This window comes from Callorhinchus milii, unplaced genomic scaffold, assembly GCF_018977255.1.
Source record: "Callorhinchus milii isolate IMCB2004 unplaced genomic scaffold, IMCB_Cmil_1.0 Scaffold1, whole genome shotgun sequence".
NCBI classification, from domain to species: Eukaryota; Metazoa; Chordata; class Chondrichthyes; order Chimaeriformes; family Callorhinchidae; genus Callorhinchus; species Callorhinchus milii.
Window position 1 is genome coordinate 137,984,854 of NW_024704742.1, and position 14,048 is coordinate 137,998,901.

The following is a 14,048-nucleotide window of genomic DNA, read 5'->3' on the forward strand; positions in this document are numbered from 1 at the left end:
CGCTCTTACCCCAACTAGTCCCACTCCCCCGCTCTTACCCCAACTAGTCCCACTCCCCCCGCTCTTACCCCAACTAGTTCCACTCCCCCGCTCTTACCCCAACTTGTCCCAGTCTCCAATTCTTACCCAAACTAGTCCCATTCCCCTGCTCTTACCCCAACTAGTCCCACTCCCCCACTCTTACCCCAACTAGTCCCACTCCCCCCACTCTTACCCCAACTAGTCCCACTCCCTCACTCTTACCCCAACTAGTCCCACTCCCCCGCTCTTACCCCAACTAGTCCCACTGCCTCGCTCTTACCCCAACTAGTCCCACTGCCCCCTCTTACCCCAATTAGTCCCACTACCTCGTTCTTACCCCAACTAGTCCCACTCCCCCGCTCTTACCCAAACTCGTCCCACTCCCCAGCTCTTACCCAAACTAGTCCCACTCCCTCACTCTTCCTCCAACTAATCCCACTCCCCCGCTCTTATCCGAACTAGTCACACTCTCCCCTCTCTTACCACAACTGATCCCACTCCCCCACTCTTACCCCACAGCCCTGCACATTTTTCCTGTTTAAGTACGTATCCAATTCCCTTTTGAAAGCTATTATCGAATCTCCTTCCTTCACCCTTTCAGGCCGTGTGTTCCAGACCATAACAACTCTATTAAATCTCCCCTTAACCTTCTCTGCTTTAAGGAGAATAATCCCAACTTCTCTATTCTCCCCACATCCCTGGTATTCTTGTGAAGCTCCTCTGCACCCTCACCAGGCACTGACATCCTTCCTAAAGTCTGGTGCCCACAATTAATACTAATAATAATAATCCTGGCACACTGTGCACAATTGGCTGCCGCAAAATACACAGTTAATTCACTTTACAGCATATTCAGTGATGGGCTTTGAGATGTGATAATACTCATATTAAATGCAAGGATTATTATTTGATGTCTTCGAGACGTCTCAAAACGCTTCACAGAATATACTGTAAAGTGAATTGACTCCAACTGAGGCCATTAGTAAAGATTCAAGATAACTTCCTTACTTTTATACTCTGTGCCTCTGTTTAAGAGGTGACGGTAAACACAGTCGAAGAGGAACGTCTTGAGGTGTGGTCTGAAAATGGGGAAGGGGGGGCCAGGCGGAGAGATTGAGGGAGAGATCCCAAAGTTTCTGGGGGTAGTGGCTGAAAGCACGGCCACCGATGGCAGATCTGTAACCGTGGGACACTCCAGGCTCACAGTCCAGGCTGGTGCCCCAGGGTAGTGCTGGGGGAGCCCTGCCATGTCAGAGATGCCGTCAGTCGGGTCAGATGTTAAGCTGAGGGCCTGTCTGTGGAGGTTAAAGTTCCCGTGAAGCTGCTCAATAAGAGACTGGAGCTTAGAAACCGAACTCCCAGCCCTGACAGTGACTCCCGGGGAAGCTGTTTGAGACGCTTTGACATTGAACAGGAAAGTTTGACATCTTTATAAAAGTCACCTCTAAACCGTTCAACCGTGTGTCCCGGCCACTCCCTCGGCTCAGCGGGTACCGACCTGCTTCACCTCCTCCGCCCTCTCCTCTCCCCCATCGGTGATCGGCTTTCAGCCATTCTGCCCCCGGCTCCATGGAAATCCATCCCAAAGCCCCTCCGCCTCACCCATTCACCTTAAAACATTCCCCCCGACCCCATCCCTGAACGTTGCTGTATCAATGTGAACTGTATTAGAGCAGCTGCTGAGAAACTAATAATCATGTCTGTCTGTCTGTCTGTCTGTGTATATGTTTGTCCATCTCTTTGTGTATCTGTATATATGTCTGTGTACAAGTATCTTTGTGTGCGTACTCCGTGTGTGTCAGTGTATGTAACTGCAGGTGTCTCTGTCTGTATATCTGTGTGTGTTTCTATCTGTTGAATGTGTATCTCTGTATCTGTTTGTGTCTGTGTATGTGTGTCTGTGTCTCTCTGTATGTTCTGTGTCTGCGTATGTCTGTGTATATTCTTTGTGTGTATCTCTATGTTTATGTATGTGTCTGTGCGTGTGTTTGTGTGTGTGTCTATATGTTTGTGTGTGTTTGTGTCTGTGTGCACGTCTGTATGTTGTATGTGCGATTCTGCATTCATGTGTGTTTGTATGTGCGTCTATGTGTGTGCGCATGTCAGTTGGTGTCTGTGGGTGGGTGTGCAGTTATGCATGTGGGTGGGTGTGCATGCGGGTGGGTGGGCATGCGTGTGGGTGAGCCTGTATGCGGGTGGATGGGCGTGACTGGTGTTCGTGCGGGTAGGTGGGGGTGCAGTTGTGTGGGTGTGCGCTGTTGTGCGTATGTGTGGATGCAAGTGTCTGCGTGTGTGGGTGTTCGTGTGTATGGATGTTTGTGTGTGTGAGTGTTCGTGTGGGTGTGCGCGTATGTGCACATGTGTGCGTGTGTGTGTGGGTGCGCATGCGCGCGTGCGTATGTGGGTGTCTGTGCGTGGGCGTTTGTGCACATGTGTGCATGTGTGCATGGGCATGTGTGTGGGTGCGTGTGTGTGCTTGTGTGCACATGAATGAGGGTGCGTGTGCGCGTGTGGGTGTGTGTGTGTGTTTGTGCATGTGGGTGGGTGTGCGAGTGTGTGTGTGTGTGGGTGTTCGTATGGGTGTGCATGTGTGTGGATGTATGTGCCTGTGTGCGTGTGGCTGTGTGTGTTGTGAGTGTGTGACTCTGTGTGTTTCTTCTCTGAGGTGTTGACACAAACCACCGCCTGGTGATGGGGACGGTGGGAGAATCGGTGATGTTGCTTTGCCCACTGCCCTCTAATGGCCCTAAATATAAACTTGTCAACGTCACGTGGGTGAGGAAGGAGCCGTACAGCCACCTGGTGACCTTCAGACAGGAGGGTGGTTCCTGGAATAGGACGGAGGGTGATGAGCGGTGTGAGCTGAGGGGGAGCGCGGCTGATGGGGACATCACACTGACAGTGAGCCGCCTGGTAACAGAGGACAACGGCATCTACCTGTGTCTCGTGGAGGCTGAGAAGGAGAACAAGAGACTCGTGATCCAGCGGGAGATCAGGCTCCAGGTTCAGAGCTCTCCAGGTAAGATCCCTCTGTCTACATCCCTGACCCCAAACAACAGCAACTTGTTACAGTTACACAGCGCTTTTCACTTCAGGAGGACGTCCCGAGGCGCTGGACAGTTTAGAGTTTGCATCCTGGGGCTGGAGCCAAGAGGGGTGGAGAGCAAGGGGAATGAGGGTGGAGGGTGACTGGAGCCACGGTCAGAGAGGAAGGTCTTGAGACAGGTCTTGAAGGTTGCAAAGGAGACGGAGAGGTGCAGGGGATCCGGGACGGAATTCCAGAGGGTGGGGCAGAAAGGCTTAAGGCCTGACTGCCAATGGTGGAGCGGACAGGATGGGGGACATGGAACAAACTGGTGCTGCTGAGCGGAGTGAATGGACAATGCTCCAGTGGGGGTGTGAGCACCAGCACAGACAGGAGGGGGAGAGAGAACAGAGTAGACAGCTTCAGTGGGGAGCGAACACCAGCACAGACACGATGGGAAGGTTTCTTGGGTAGAATAACTCTGTGTTTCTTTATACCCGAAGGTCTGGCTGCCATCTACATTCTGTGGCTGATACCGGCGGTTAAATGTCTCTTTCTGTTGGTGATGGGGATCATTCTCGTCTGTAACACAAGAGGTTTGTCAATTCTTTGCTGTTTGCAGTTTAAAATACAGAAAGGAGGATAATACTCCTATTTTTAAGAAAGCAAATAAAAGTGTACCAGGAAACTACAGACCAGTACGTTTGATGCCCATTGTGGATAAAATTATTAAGGAGACTCTTTTTAAGGATAAAATCATGGAGCATCTGGACAGAAATCATATCATAAATGATAGCCAATATGGGTTCATGAAGGGAAGGTCTTGCCAATATAATTTCTTTGAGAGTGTGACAAGGGAGCTGGATAAGGGTAAGGCTGTGAATGCTGTATATCTGGATCTCAGTAAGGCCTTTGATCAATTTCTCTTGAGAGGCTGGTATTGAAAGTAAAGAATGCTCTGTGGCAGGAAATAAAGCAAACCAGATGTTGGAAGGGATCCAAAGATGAATAGCAGCCGAAATAGTGGGGGATTCCCTGTCACTGTATAAATCATTGTCGAGTCTTAGAATATTGGGTACAGTTCTGGTCACCGCAGTACACAAAGGGAATGGGAGACTGTACAGAGGAGGGCAACCGGAATGATTAAGATAATGGAGGATGATGAGGAGTGACTAAGTAAATTGGGTAAGTTCATGCTGACAAATCAAAGATTGAGAGGAGATATGATTGATGTCTATAAGATTCCAAAGGGGCTCGACAGTGAGGAACATGACAGACTGCTTCAGGTGTCCAGAATAGTAAAACCAAAGAGCAGGGGCTGCGATTGAAGGGATCAATTCAGAACAAATCTACAGAAACACTGTTTCAGTGAGTGAAAAGTAAACCTGTGGAACAGGAAGTGTTGGTTTCTTCAAACACAGATTAAATAATTTTCTTTTGGGAAATAACATTATAGGATATAATACATAAATAGTTGAGGACATATATGCATTCCAGAAAGGGGGAAGGCAAACGAGGCATTTCATCGTCTAGATTTCTTATGTTATAATAATAATGACAATAATCCTTGCATTTGGTATAGTGCTTTTCACGCTACTTGTGGGCGAACCCGGCAGCCAATTGCGCAATTGCATGTTCTTAATGTGCTTAACAAATGCAGTGAAAATTCACTTGGACATTACCACAGAGCTATAGAGGTCTATTGTGAAGGGAGGCTTGAGGAGTTGGGTCTTCAGTGCCCTGAGATGCTACGCTGTGTGGAGGACCCTATATCAGTGCAAGTTGTTGTTTTTGACTGGAGCTGAGAAGGTTAATGCGTCAGTAAATGCTTTTTCCTTTCTCCTAAGATCGTACAAGATCACAAGAGCTTCAGGTGAAGGAGAACATCTGATAACAGAGATCCTTCCTTCCAGTAACCCTCAGGCTGCCATCTCCCATTACAGCATTGACCTCAACAGCGACCCTTACACAGCACAATCCTGGAGGGTTACAGGCTCCTCGGTGTCCTTCCTCCCCTCCTACATGCTCACACACTCCCAACCTCCCTGCTCTACACTGTACTGCGCCAAACCTCAGGCCAGCCATGTGGTCAAGGCCTCAGGCCTCTTTGTTCCTCTCACACGGCCTACAGACACGATGCACTGCTCTCATACTGTCAGTTTATTGACCACTCACAGCCTCCAGCCCACAGACCTGTCACAGCCTCCAGCCCACAGACCTGTCACAGCCCACAGACCTGTCACAGCCCATAGGCTTCTCACAGTCTCCGAGGCACAGAAACAACAAAGGATGTGTGTCTCATCTGTTCACAAGTCAGAAGACCAGAAAGTCAGCTTTGCACAGAAATGACCTCAAATGCTGAGAAAAAGGAACCTTAAGGAAAACAATACAGACAGGACGATGGGCTATATTGCTAAACCAGTTGAGTTTAGATCCCCAAATGTCACACATAGGCTGTAGAGTTCTCTTGTCAAACCACACCCAGAGTATTGCAACAGTAACTCTGGCTCTGTGTGGGCAACAGTCACCCGGGCTCTCTAATAATAATAATAATAATAATAATCCTTGCATTTGATATAGCGCTTTTCACGTCGGGAGGACGTCCCAAAGTGATTCACAGAATACACTGTAAAGTGAATTGACTGTATATTTGTGGGCGAACGCGGCAGCCAATTGCGCACAGCAATGTCCCACAAACAGTCGTAGATTGAAAATGACCAATTTTTATTATTGTTTTGGTTTTGGAGGGATTATTATTAGGCTCTGTGTGGAGTAAGGAAACTTGCCCAAGGTTTCGCCCTCTGCCTGGAATTGAACTCAGGTCTCTCGCTTGCAAAGCGAGTGCTCTAACCACTGAGCTACAGGACTCCACAAGCTGCTCTGTGGGCAACAGTAACCCTGGCTCTGTGTGGGCAACAGTCACCCTGGCTCTCTGTGGGCAACAGTAACCCTGGCTCTCTGTGGGCAATAGTAACCCTGGCTCTCTGTGGGCAATAGTAATTTTGGCTCTGTGTGGGCAATAGTAACTTGGGCTCTCTGTGGGCAATAGTAACTTGGGCTCTCTGTGGGCAATAGTAACTTGGGCTCTCTGTGGGCAACAGTAAATGTTCTGCTTTTGAAGTGACTGAATAAAATCCTTTATGAAAGATCACTCAATGCTCTGTGTTACTGTATCTGTAGGGCTAAGTGTTCAAGCCTAACCCAAGTCTCTCTTTCTGCCCCCACCCTCAACTCCAGGACCACTGCTGTCCTGACAGACTGTCTGTCGGACATCAAGTCCTGGATGAGGGCAAATTTCCAACAGTTGAATGTGAACAACACTGAGGCCCTCCTAATTGGCCCTCTGCACCTCAGGCTCCGGCACCATCAACCTCCATGGTTGCACACGCCAGCCAGTCAGGAACCTGGGTGTCTTGTTTGACCCTCAACTGTCTTTTCTACCCCACATTCAAGCCATGACTCGCTCTGTCTTCCCTCACTTCCGTAATATCGCCCGACTCCGCCACTACCTCACCCCTCAGGCCACTGAAACTCTTGTTCATGCCTTCATCACCTCCAGGCTCGACTATGCAAACTCATTGCTTGTCGGCCTTCCCAACTCCTCCCTCCACAGACTGCAGATAATCCAGAACTCTCCCGCACCAAACTCCGTGACCCCATCTCCCCCACTCTCGCCCGACTCCACTGGCTCCCTATCCTTCAGAGGATCCAGTTCAAGATCCTGGTCCTCACCTACAAAGCCCTCCATGGCCTCAACCCACCCTACCTCTGCGACCTCCTAACCCCTTACTAACTCGCCCGTTCCCTCCACTCAGCGGCTCCGGCCTGCTCAACGTCCCCCAACCCACCCACCCCAGCATTGGCGGGAGAATCTTCAGTCACTCTGGAAATCCATCCCCCAGTCACTCCGCCTCGCCCCCTCTTTAGCCTTCAAGTCCCGACTCAAGACTCTCCTCGTCGACCATGACATCGGCCACCCCTCTTCCCCTCCCCTTCCTTCTCTCCCCTTGACCCCAACTCGGGTGTGAAATGCTGTCCACTGTCCACGGCCTTGGGACGTCCTCTCGACGTGAAAGGCGCTATACAAATGTAATCTTGTTGTTGTTGTAATCTGTTGCATTTGACTTATAATTGATAACGTTTTCAGTCAAGATCTGGACCAACAGAGAAGTATGGGAATATCTGCCAAAAATTGCGGTGATGACTGGAAATTTCCCAGGAAATTGCGGGGGGATGTTTGTCAAGTTTTGCAGAAAATTGCGGTGAGTTGATTGGTGATATTGAAGTGCATTTTACTGCCAACCGACATTTTTTCAATTTATTGTTAAAAACTAAATGTAAGGAAATAGCACATATGTTTTTGGATGGTTGCCAAAAAAAATTAATGACTTTAACATTAACAGGGTGGACATTTTTTTTGGCGGGGAGGGGGTGGTTTGAGGATAGACACCAGCGAGGTGAAGGGATGGGCCCACATGCAGACGCAGAGAGAAACACACACACAGACACAGAGTCCCACAGAGACACACAGACACAGAGAGACGCATAAGCTCACAAGACACAGAGAGAGCAACACACTCTCAGACACAGCGAGAGAGACACTCGCACAGACTCACACACACGTGTAGAGCTCCTGTCACACAGGGCAGTGTCCTGGAGTGCTTGACAGTGGCGGAGTCTGACCCCCATCCAGGGAGGAGAGAGGGAGGAGAGAGGTGACCGTGAGCAAAATCAAAAAGGAACCTCGGTCCGATTCCCAGCAGGGGGAAACCTTGGGCAAGTTTCCTTCCTCCACACGCCTGATGATAATCCCTCCAGAAAAAAATACTAATGTGGTCACTCAATCCCCGACTGTTTGTGGGACATCGCTGTGCGCAATTGGCTGCCGTGTTTATGTCTTCTGCACATGAAGTACAGGACTGTGCAGTACTGTGTGTATATGGAAAGGATGTGCTACCATAGCTTTAATATTCATGGGTTAAACATGGTACAGACACCTTGTCTTGATATCACCAGACAGTACAGTGTTAAGCCATATAAAATCCGATTGATACATAACTTTACATAAATCCTACATGCTACAACTTACGGAAGTTTGCCAGAGCTCGTACTTTACAAAATAAATGTTATTGTCCCAACTCATCCGACTTATGTGAGTTTTACTGCGCTTTCTTTCAAATAACTTTTGTTTATTTAGAATCCATTAGAATACACAGCACAGAAACAGCCCATTCGGCCCAACTGGTCTGTGCTCCACATGAGCCTCCTCCAGCCCTTCCTCAACTAAGCCATCAAGCCTAACCTTCTATTGCTTTCTTGCTTCCTCTTAAATACATCCTCAACAACTCTTTGTGGTTGCATGTTCCTCATTCCCACTACGGTGTGTGAAGAAACTTCTTCTAACTTCCCAATTTGATCTATTTGTGATATTTTATATTGATGGCCCTGATTTTGGACTCCCCCGCAAGTGGATCCATCTTCGCTTTGCTGACCCTATCAAAACCTTTCATCACTTTAAAGACCTCTATCAGGTCACCCCTTACCCTCCTCTTTCCAAGTCAAAAGTGTTCAAGTATGTTCAGCTTTTCCTGATAGGTGTAACCTCTCAGTTCTGGGATCATCCTCGTGATTCTCCGTTGCACCCTCTCCATTGCCTCTACATCGCTTCTATGACGTGGGAACGAGAACTGCACACAGTATTCTAAGTGTGGTCTAACCAAGTTTCTATGGTTTACCTTAAATTCCCTGCTTTTCATTTCTATCCCATTAGAAATGAACCCCAAAATTCTCCTGGTTTACTGCCCCCCAAAACCCCCTGGCTCCTTGCTCTCTGATATCTCCGCTCTCCTCTCCTCCCTGTCCCTCTGCTCAGAAAACCTGCTCATAATGGACAACTTCAATCTCCTCCTAAACTTCCCTTGCATCACTTCCTCAGATTTCACTGAACTCCTCTCCTCTCTAAACCTCACCCTCCACATCAACAACTGACCCACAGCCATGGCCACCCCCTCGACCTTGTCATCACACATGGCCTTGACATTTCCAACCTGTACATCACAGACAAGGCCATCTCAGACCACTTCCTTATCTCCTTCTCATCTCACATCCATCTCGCCTCCATCAAGACCTCAACCATACTTTACCACCCATGGAAAAGGCTTCCTCCCGAGACCCTCACAAAGGCCATCTCATCCTCAGACCTCCTGTCCCTCTGGCCTTCCACCCACAGTGACACTGAAGCAGCCATCAAGCTGCTCCATGATAGCCTCTCCCCCAACTTCAACTCCCTCGTCGCCCTGAAATCCAGGACCATCACCGAACCCACCCACTGCCCCTGGTACAACAGCCATCTCTGCTCCCTGAAAACCCAAACCCAGTTGATTGAGCGCAGGTGACAGAAAACCAGCCTCACGGTTCACCACCAGCTGTGGCTCGAGCATCGTCACCCCCACCCCCCCCCCCCCCCCGCGCCCTATCAAGGAAAAACTGCGCACTATTCAACCATCATAATGCAGCCCAACAATAACTCCAAATCCTATTCTCCACCACCCACCACCTCCTCCATGTGCCCCTCAAGCCCCTCAATCATCACATCTAATGCCAAGTGCGAAGAGGTCACTTACCTCTAAAATTGACAAAATCCGCAAGGCAGCTTCACCCTGTCCGCCCTGTGTCGCTACCACCGCCCCCATTCCATCTCCCTCACCCACCCCGCCCTCAGCTCCCACCACGACACCCATCATTCATTCATTTGCCACCATCCCTCCCTCCTCCCTCTCATCCACCATCACCGCAATGAAACTCACCATCAACTGCCTTGAACCCCTCTCTACCCAACTGCTGATCACCCAGATCGCCCTCCTCTAAACACTGATGGCAGACACTATTTACCGATCGTTCTCCTCAGGATCAATCCCACTCAACCTCAAAACTGCGGTCAGCACGCCCCTCCTTAAAAAACCTACCCTCGACTCCTCCAACCTCGGCCACTCCCGCCCTATCTCAAACCTGCCCTTCCTTGCCAAAGCTCTGGAACTCATTGTTGCCAACCAACTTCACGCACACCTCTCCCTCCTTACTCGAGCCCCTCCAGTCTGGTTTCGGCCCTGACTGCCCACCGCACAGAGCCAGCACACGTGAAGGTCACAAAAGATATCCTCTCTATCTATGACTAGGGCTCCCTCTACCTCCTCGTCCTCCTGGTCCTCTCTGCCAAGTTCGATACAGTCGATCACGCCATCCTCCTCACGGCCTGTCCTCCATCATCCACCTCAGTGGGACCACACTCGCCTGGTTCGAGTCCTACCTCACAAACCGCCAGCACTACATTTCTGTAAATGTTGCCTCCACACGGTCACCTGTGTGGTAGATACCCCAATGATCCATCCTTGACCCCCTTCTCTTCCTCATCTGTACGCTCCCTCTCAGTGATGTCATCCGCAGACACAGGGGTAACTCCCAAATGTTTGCAGATGAAACTCAACTCTACTTTTCTGCCTCCAGCTGTGACCCCCCAGTCCCTGGTATTCTGTCAGTTTATCTGTCGGACATCATGAGCTGGATGATCGCAAATTTCCTGCAGTTGAACGTCAACAAGACGGAAGCCATTCTCTTTGGTTCCCACCGATGTCTTATAATAATAATAATAATCCTTGCATTTGATACAGCGCTTTTCACGTCTTCGAGACGTCTCAAAGCGTTTCACAGAGTAGACTGTAAAGTGAATTGACTGTATATTTTTGGGTGAAACACAGCAGCCGATTGCGCACAACAGTGTCCCACAAACAGTCGTGGATTGGAAATGAACAATTTATTCTTGTTTCGTTTTGGAGGGTCTTCTCTCCCGCGGTTCCGACCTCCTCAACCTACCCGACCTGTCCTGTCCTTAAATCTCTCCGAACCCGAGCGTGACTTAGGCGTCAGGTTCGATCCCCAGTTGTCCTTCCTCCCCCACATCCAGTCCCTGACCAGCACCGCTTTCTCCCACCTCTGCCACGTTGCCCGTCTCCGACAATACCTCACCCCAAAAGCTGCCGAAACCCTTGTCCGTGCCTTTGTGACCTCTCGGCTGGACGGCAATAACCTCCTCCTCGCCGGTCTCCCCTCCTCCAAGTCCACAAAATCCAACTCATTCAAACTCCGCCGCCCGCATTCTCACCCGCACCAAACCCCGTCCCCGATTACTCCAGTCCCGGCCAAACCCCACTGGCTCCTGTCACGGAGCGGATCCACTTCCAGATCCTCACTCTAGTGTTTAAACCCATTCCTTCCCCTCCATCTCTCTAACCTCCTCTCCCCCCACAGCAGTAACCGCAGCCTCCGCTCTACTGGCTCCGGCCTTCTCCGCGTCCCCGAATCCTCCACTCCACCATCGGTGGCCGCGCCTTCAGCCACTGCACCCCAAAACTGTGGAACTCCCTATCTCAACCTCTCCCCCTCGTCCCCTCCTTCCCCATCTTCAGGTCGAACCTGAAGACCTTACTTTTCGACCAGACCCACGGCACCTTCCCCCACCCCCAGGCTCGGCCTTGGGCTCCACCATTGTTAAGCTCTGAGACGCCGCCCGGCACTCAGTGAAAGGTGCCACAATCAAGGGAACTAACAAGGCCTGGACTATCTTAGTTTTGCCAGTAAGCTGGTCCTGCAGGCTGAGACCGGGTGGAATTTTGGCAGAGCGACGCAGAACGAATAGTACATTTGGCTACAAATAGCAGCGATTGGATGATGGTGGAGGGGACGAGTGTGATGGAGAACTTCCTATTTCTTCATGTGAAGAGGAAGTGGAACTCATTTCCAGTTTAGTGTTGAGAGACACTCACATTCGCCAGCGATGCTGCCTCACTGTGTTTGGTTTGCCAGCGTCCTCCTGTGGGGCACAACACAGACTAAGGGTACGTACTCCCCATCCTCACACTGTGTGTCTGTACGAGTTGGGTGTCTGTGTGTCACTGAGGGTCTGTGTATGTTTGTGGGGTGGGGGGCGCTTTGAGATGTCACAACAATGGGATAAAACGCTATATCATCTGCAAGAATTATTATTATTATTATATAATAATGTGTCGGAGGGGGAGAAGGATCCTGAGGTGAGGAGAGGCAATATAAGCTGAAGGTAGAATCTTAAAGGGGGTGAAGGAACAGAGAGACCTGGGGGTTCATATAAGTAAATCTTTGAAGGTGGCCGGACAGGTGGGTAAGTCCTGTAGCTCAGTGGTTAGAGCAAGTGAGAGACCTGGGTTCAATTCCCGGCAGAGGGCGAAACCTTGGGCAAGTTTCCTTACTCCACACAGAGCCTAATAATAATCCCTCCAAAACAAAACAATAATAAATTGCTGACTTTAATCCCCGACTGTGTGTGGGGACGCTGCTGTGCGTAATTGGCTGTTGCGTTTCGCCCACAAATGTACAGTCAATTCACTTTACAGTCTATTCTGTGAAGCGCTTTGAGGCATTATCTCGAGACTGGGTTCAGTTCTGGGCCCCACACTTTAGGACACTCCTGTGTCCCTTTTGTGTCGGGTCGGGCTCCCAGTCTCCGCACAGGAAGACACCTTCTTTTTTGCAGTTCTGTAGCTCAGTGGCGAGAGCACTCGCCTCGCAAGTGAAAGACGTGGGTTCGATCCATAGAATCAAACAGCACAGAAGGAGGCCATTCGGCCCATCGTGTCTGTGCCGACACTTTGAAAAGAGCTTCAAATCAACCGCACTCCCCCGCTCTCTCCCCATAGCCCTGATCAACCCCACTCCCCCGCTCTCTCCCCATAGCCCTGATCAGCCCCACTCCCCCGCTCTCTCCCCATAGCCCTGATCAACCCCACTCCCCCGCTCTCTCCCCATACCCTGATCAACCCCACTCCCCCGCTCTCTCCCCATAGCCCTGATCAGCCCCACTCCCCCGCTCTCTCCCCATAGCCCTGATCAACCCCACTTCCCCACTCTCTCCCCATAGCCATACAAACTTGTCCTCCCCAAATAATTATCTACTTCTCTCTTAAAAGTTGTTATGGAATCGGCTTCCCTCAGCCTTTCAGGCAATGCATTCCAGATCCCAACAACTCGCTGTGGAAACATTTCTCCTCACCTCCCTTTTGTTCCTTTTAACAACTATTTTAAACCGGTGCCCTCGGGTTCCCGACCCACCGCCAGTGGGAATAGTCTCTCCTGATCACTCTATCGAATCCCCTCATAATATTGAAAACTTCTATTAAGTTTCCTCTTAACCCTCTCTGTTCCCAGGAGAATAATCCTCACTTCTCTGCCTCTCCTGATCACTGAAGGCCCTCATTCCTGGTACCATTCTGGTCAATCTCCTTCGCTCCCTCTCCAATGCCTTGACATCCTTCCTAAAGTGTGGGGCCCAGAACTGAACCCAGTCTCTCGCTGAGGCCCCACCAGTGTTTTATATAAAGGTTCATCATAACTTCCTGACTATTGTATTCTATGGCCTTATTCATAAAGTCAGGTGTAGGTGACATCAGTCAGGGTTGGAAACACTTAAGCGTGTGGATGGGTTTCCACCTGTGTCAGCTCCCCCCCACCCCACCAGCCTGTAACTCACTCTCTGGGTGGGGGTTACTCTATATATAAACCCTGAATCCCGGGATTGGTCTCCATACTGTATCTCCCCGGTGGCCCTATTCTATGTGCTATATTCTCAGTGTTTATCATGTTACAGTCCAGGCCGACCCCACAGGGCATTGCTGGGGGAACGATCATTGTTGGAGGAGCCGTCCTTCGAGTCAGACATTAAAGCAAAGTCCTGTCTCTGCCTAAACAGACACAGACATTTATAACATCCCTCTCTACACCCAGAGCGGGCGGGGGGCGGGGGGGAGATTCTCAGCCACAAAGCAGAGTTGACGCTGAGACCATCAGGTCTTTTATACCCGAATTGGACAGAGGCTTGAAGAGGAGGAATATTAAAGGGCGTGTGTGTGTCTGTGTGTAGGGAGGTGAGGGTGAGGGTGAAGGAGAGGGGGAGGATGGGGGTGAGGGGAGGGAGGGG

At 50.2% G+C, this 14,048-nt stretch overlaps 1 protein-coding gene across 1 annotated transcript; it reads left to right on the forward strand.

Annotated features, from left to right (window-relative positions):
* Nucleotides 1-2,661: 2,661 nt before the first annotated feature.
* On the forward strand, nucleotides 2,662-5,256 carry LOC103173645 (hepatitis A virus cellular receptor 1 homolog). Its single transcript, XM_042336259.1, has 3 exons — nucleotides 2,662-3,040; nucleotides 3,550-3,642; nucleotides 4,894-5,256. The coding sequence occupies exons 1-3, from the start codon at nucleotides 2,713-2,715 to the stop codon at nucleotides 4,935-4,937; spliced, it is 465 nt and encodes a 154-aa protein (XP_042192193.1). The 5' UTR covers nucleotides 2,662-2,712; the 3' UTR covers nucleotides 4,938-5,256.
* The last annotated feature ends 8,792 nt before the right edge of the window (nucleotides 5,257-14,048 follow it).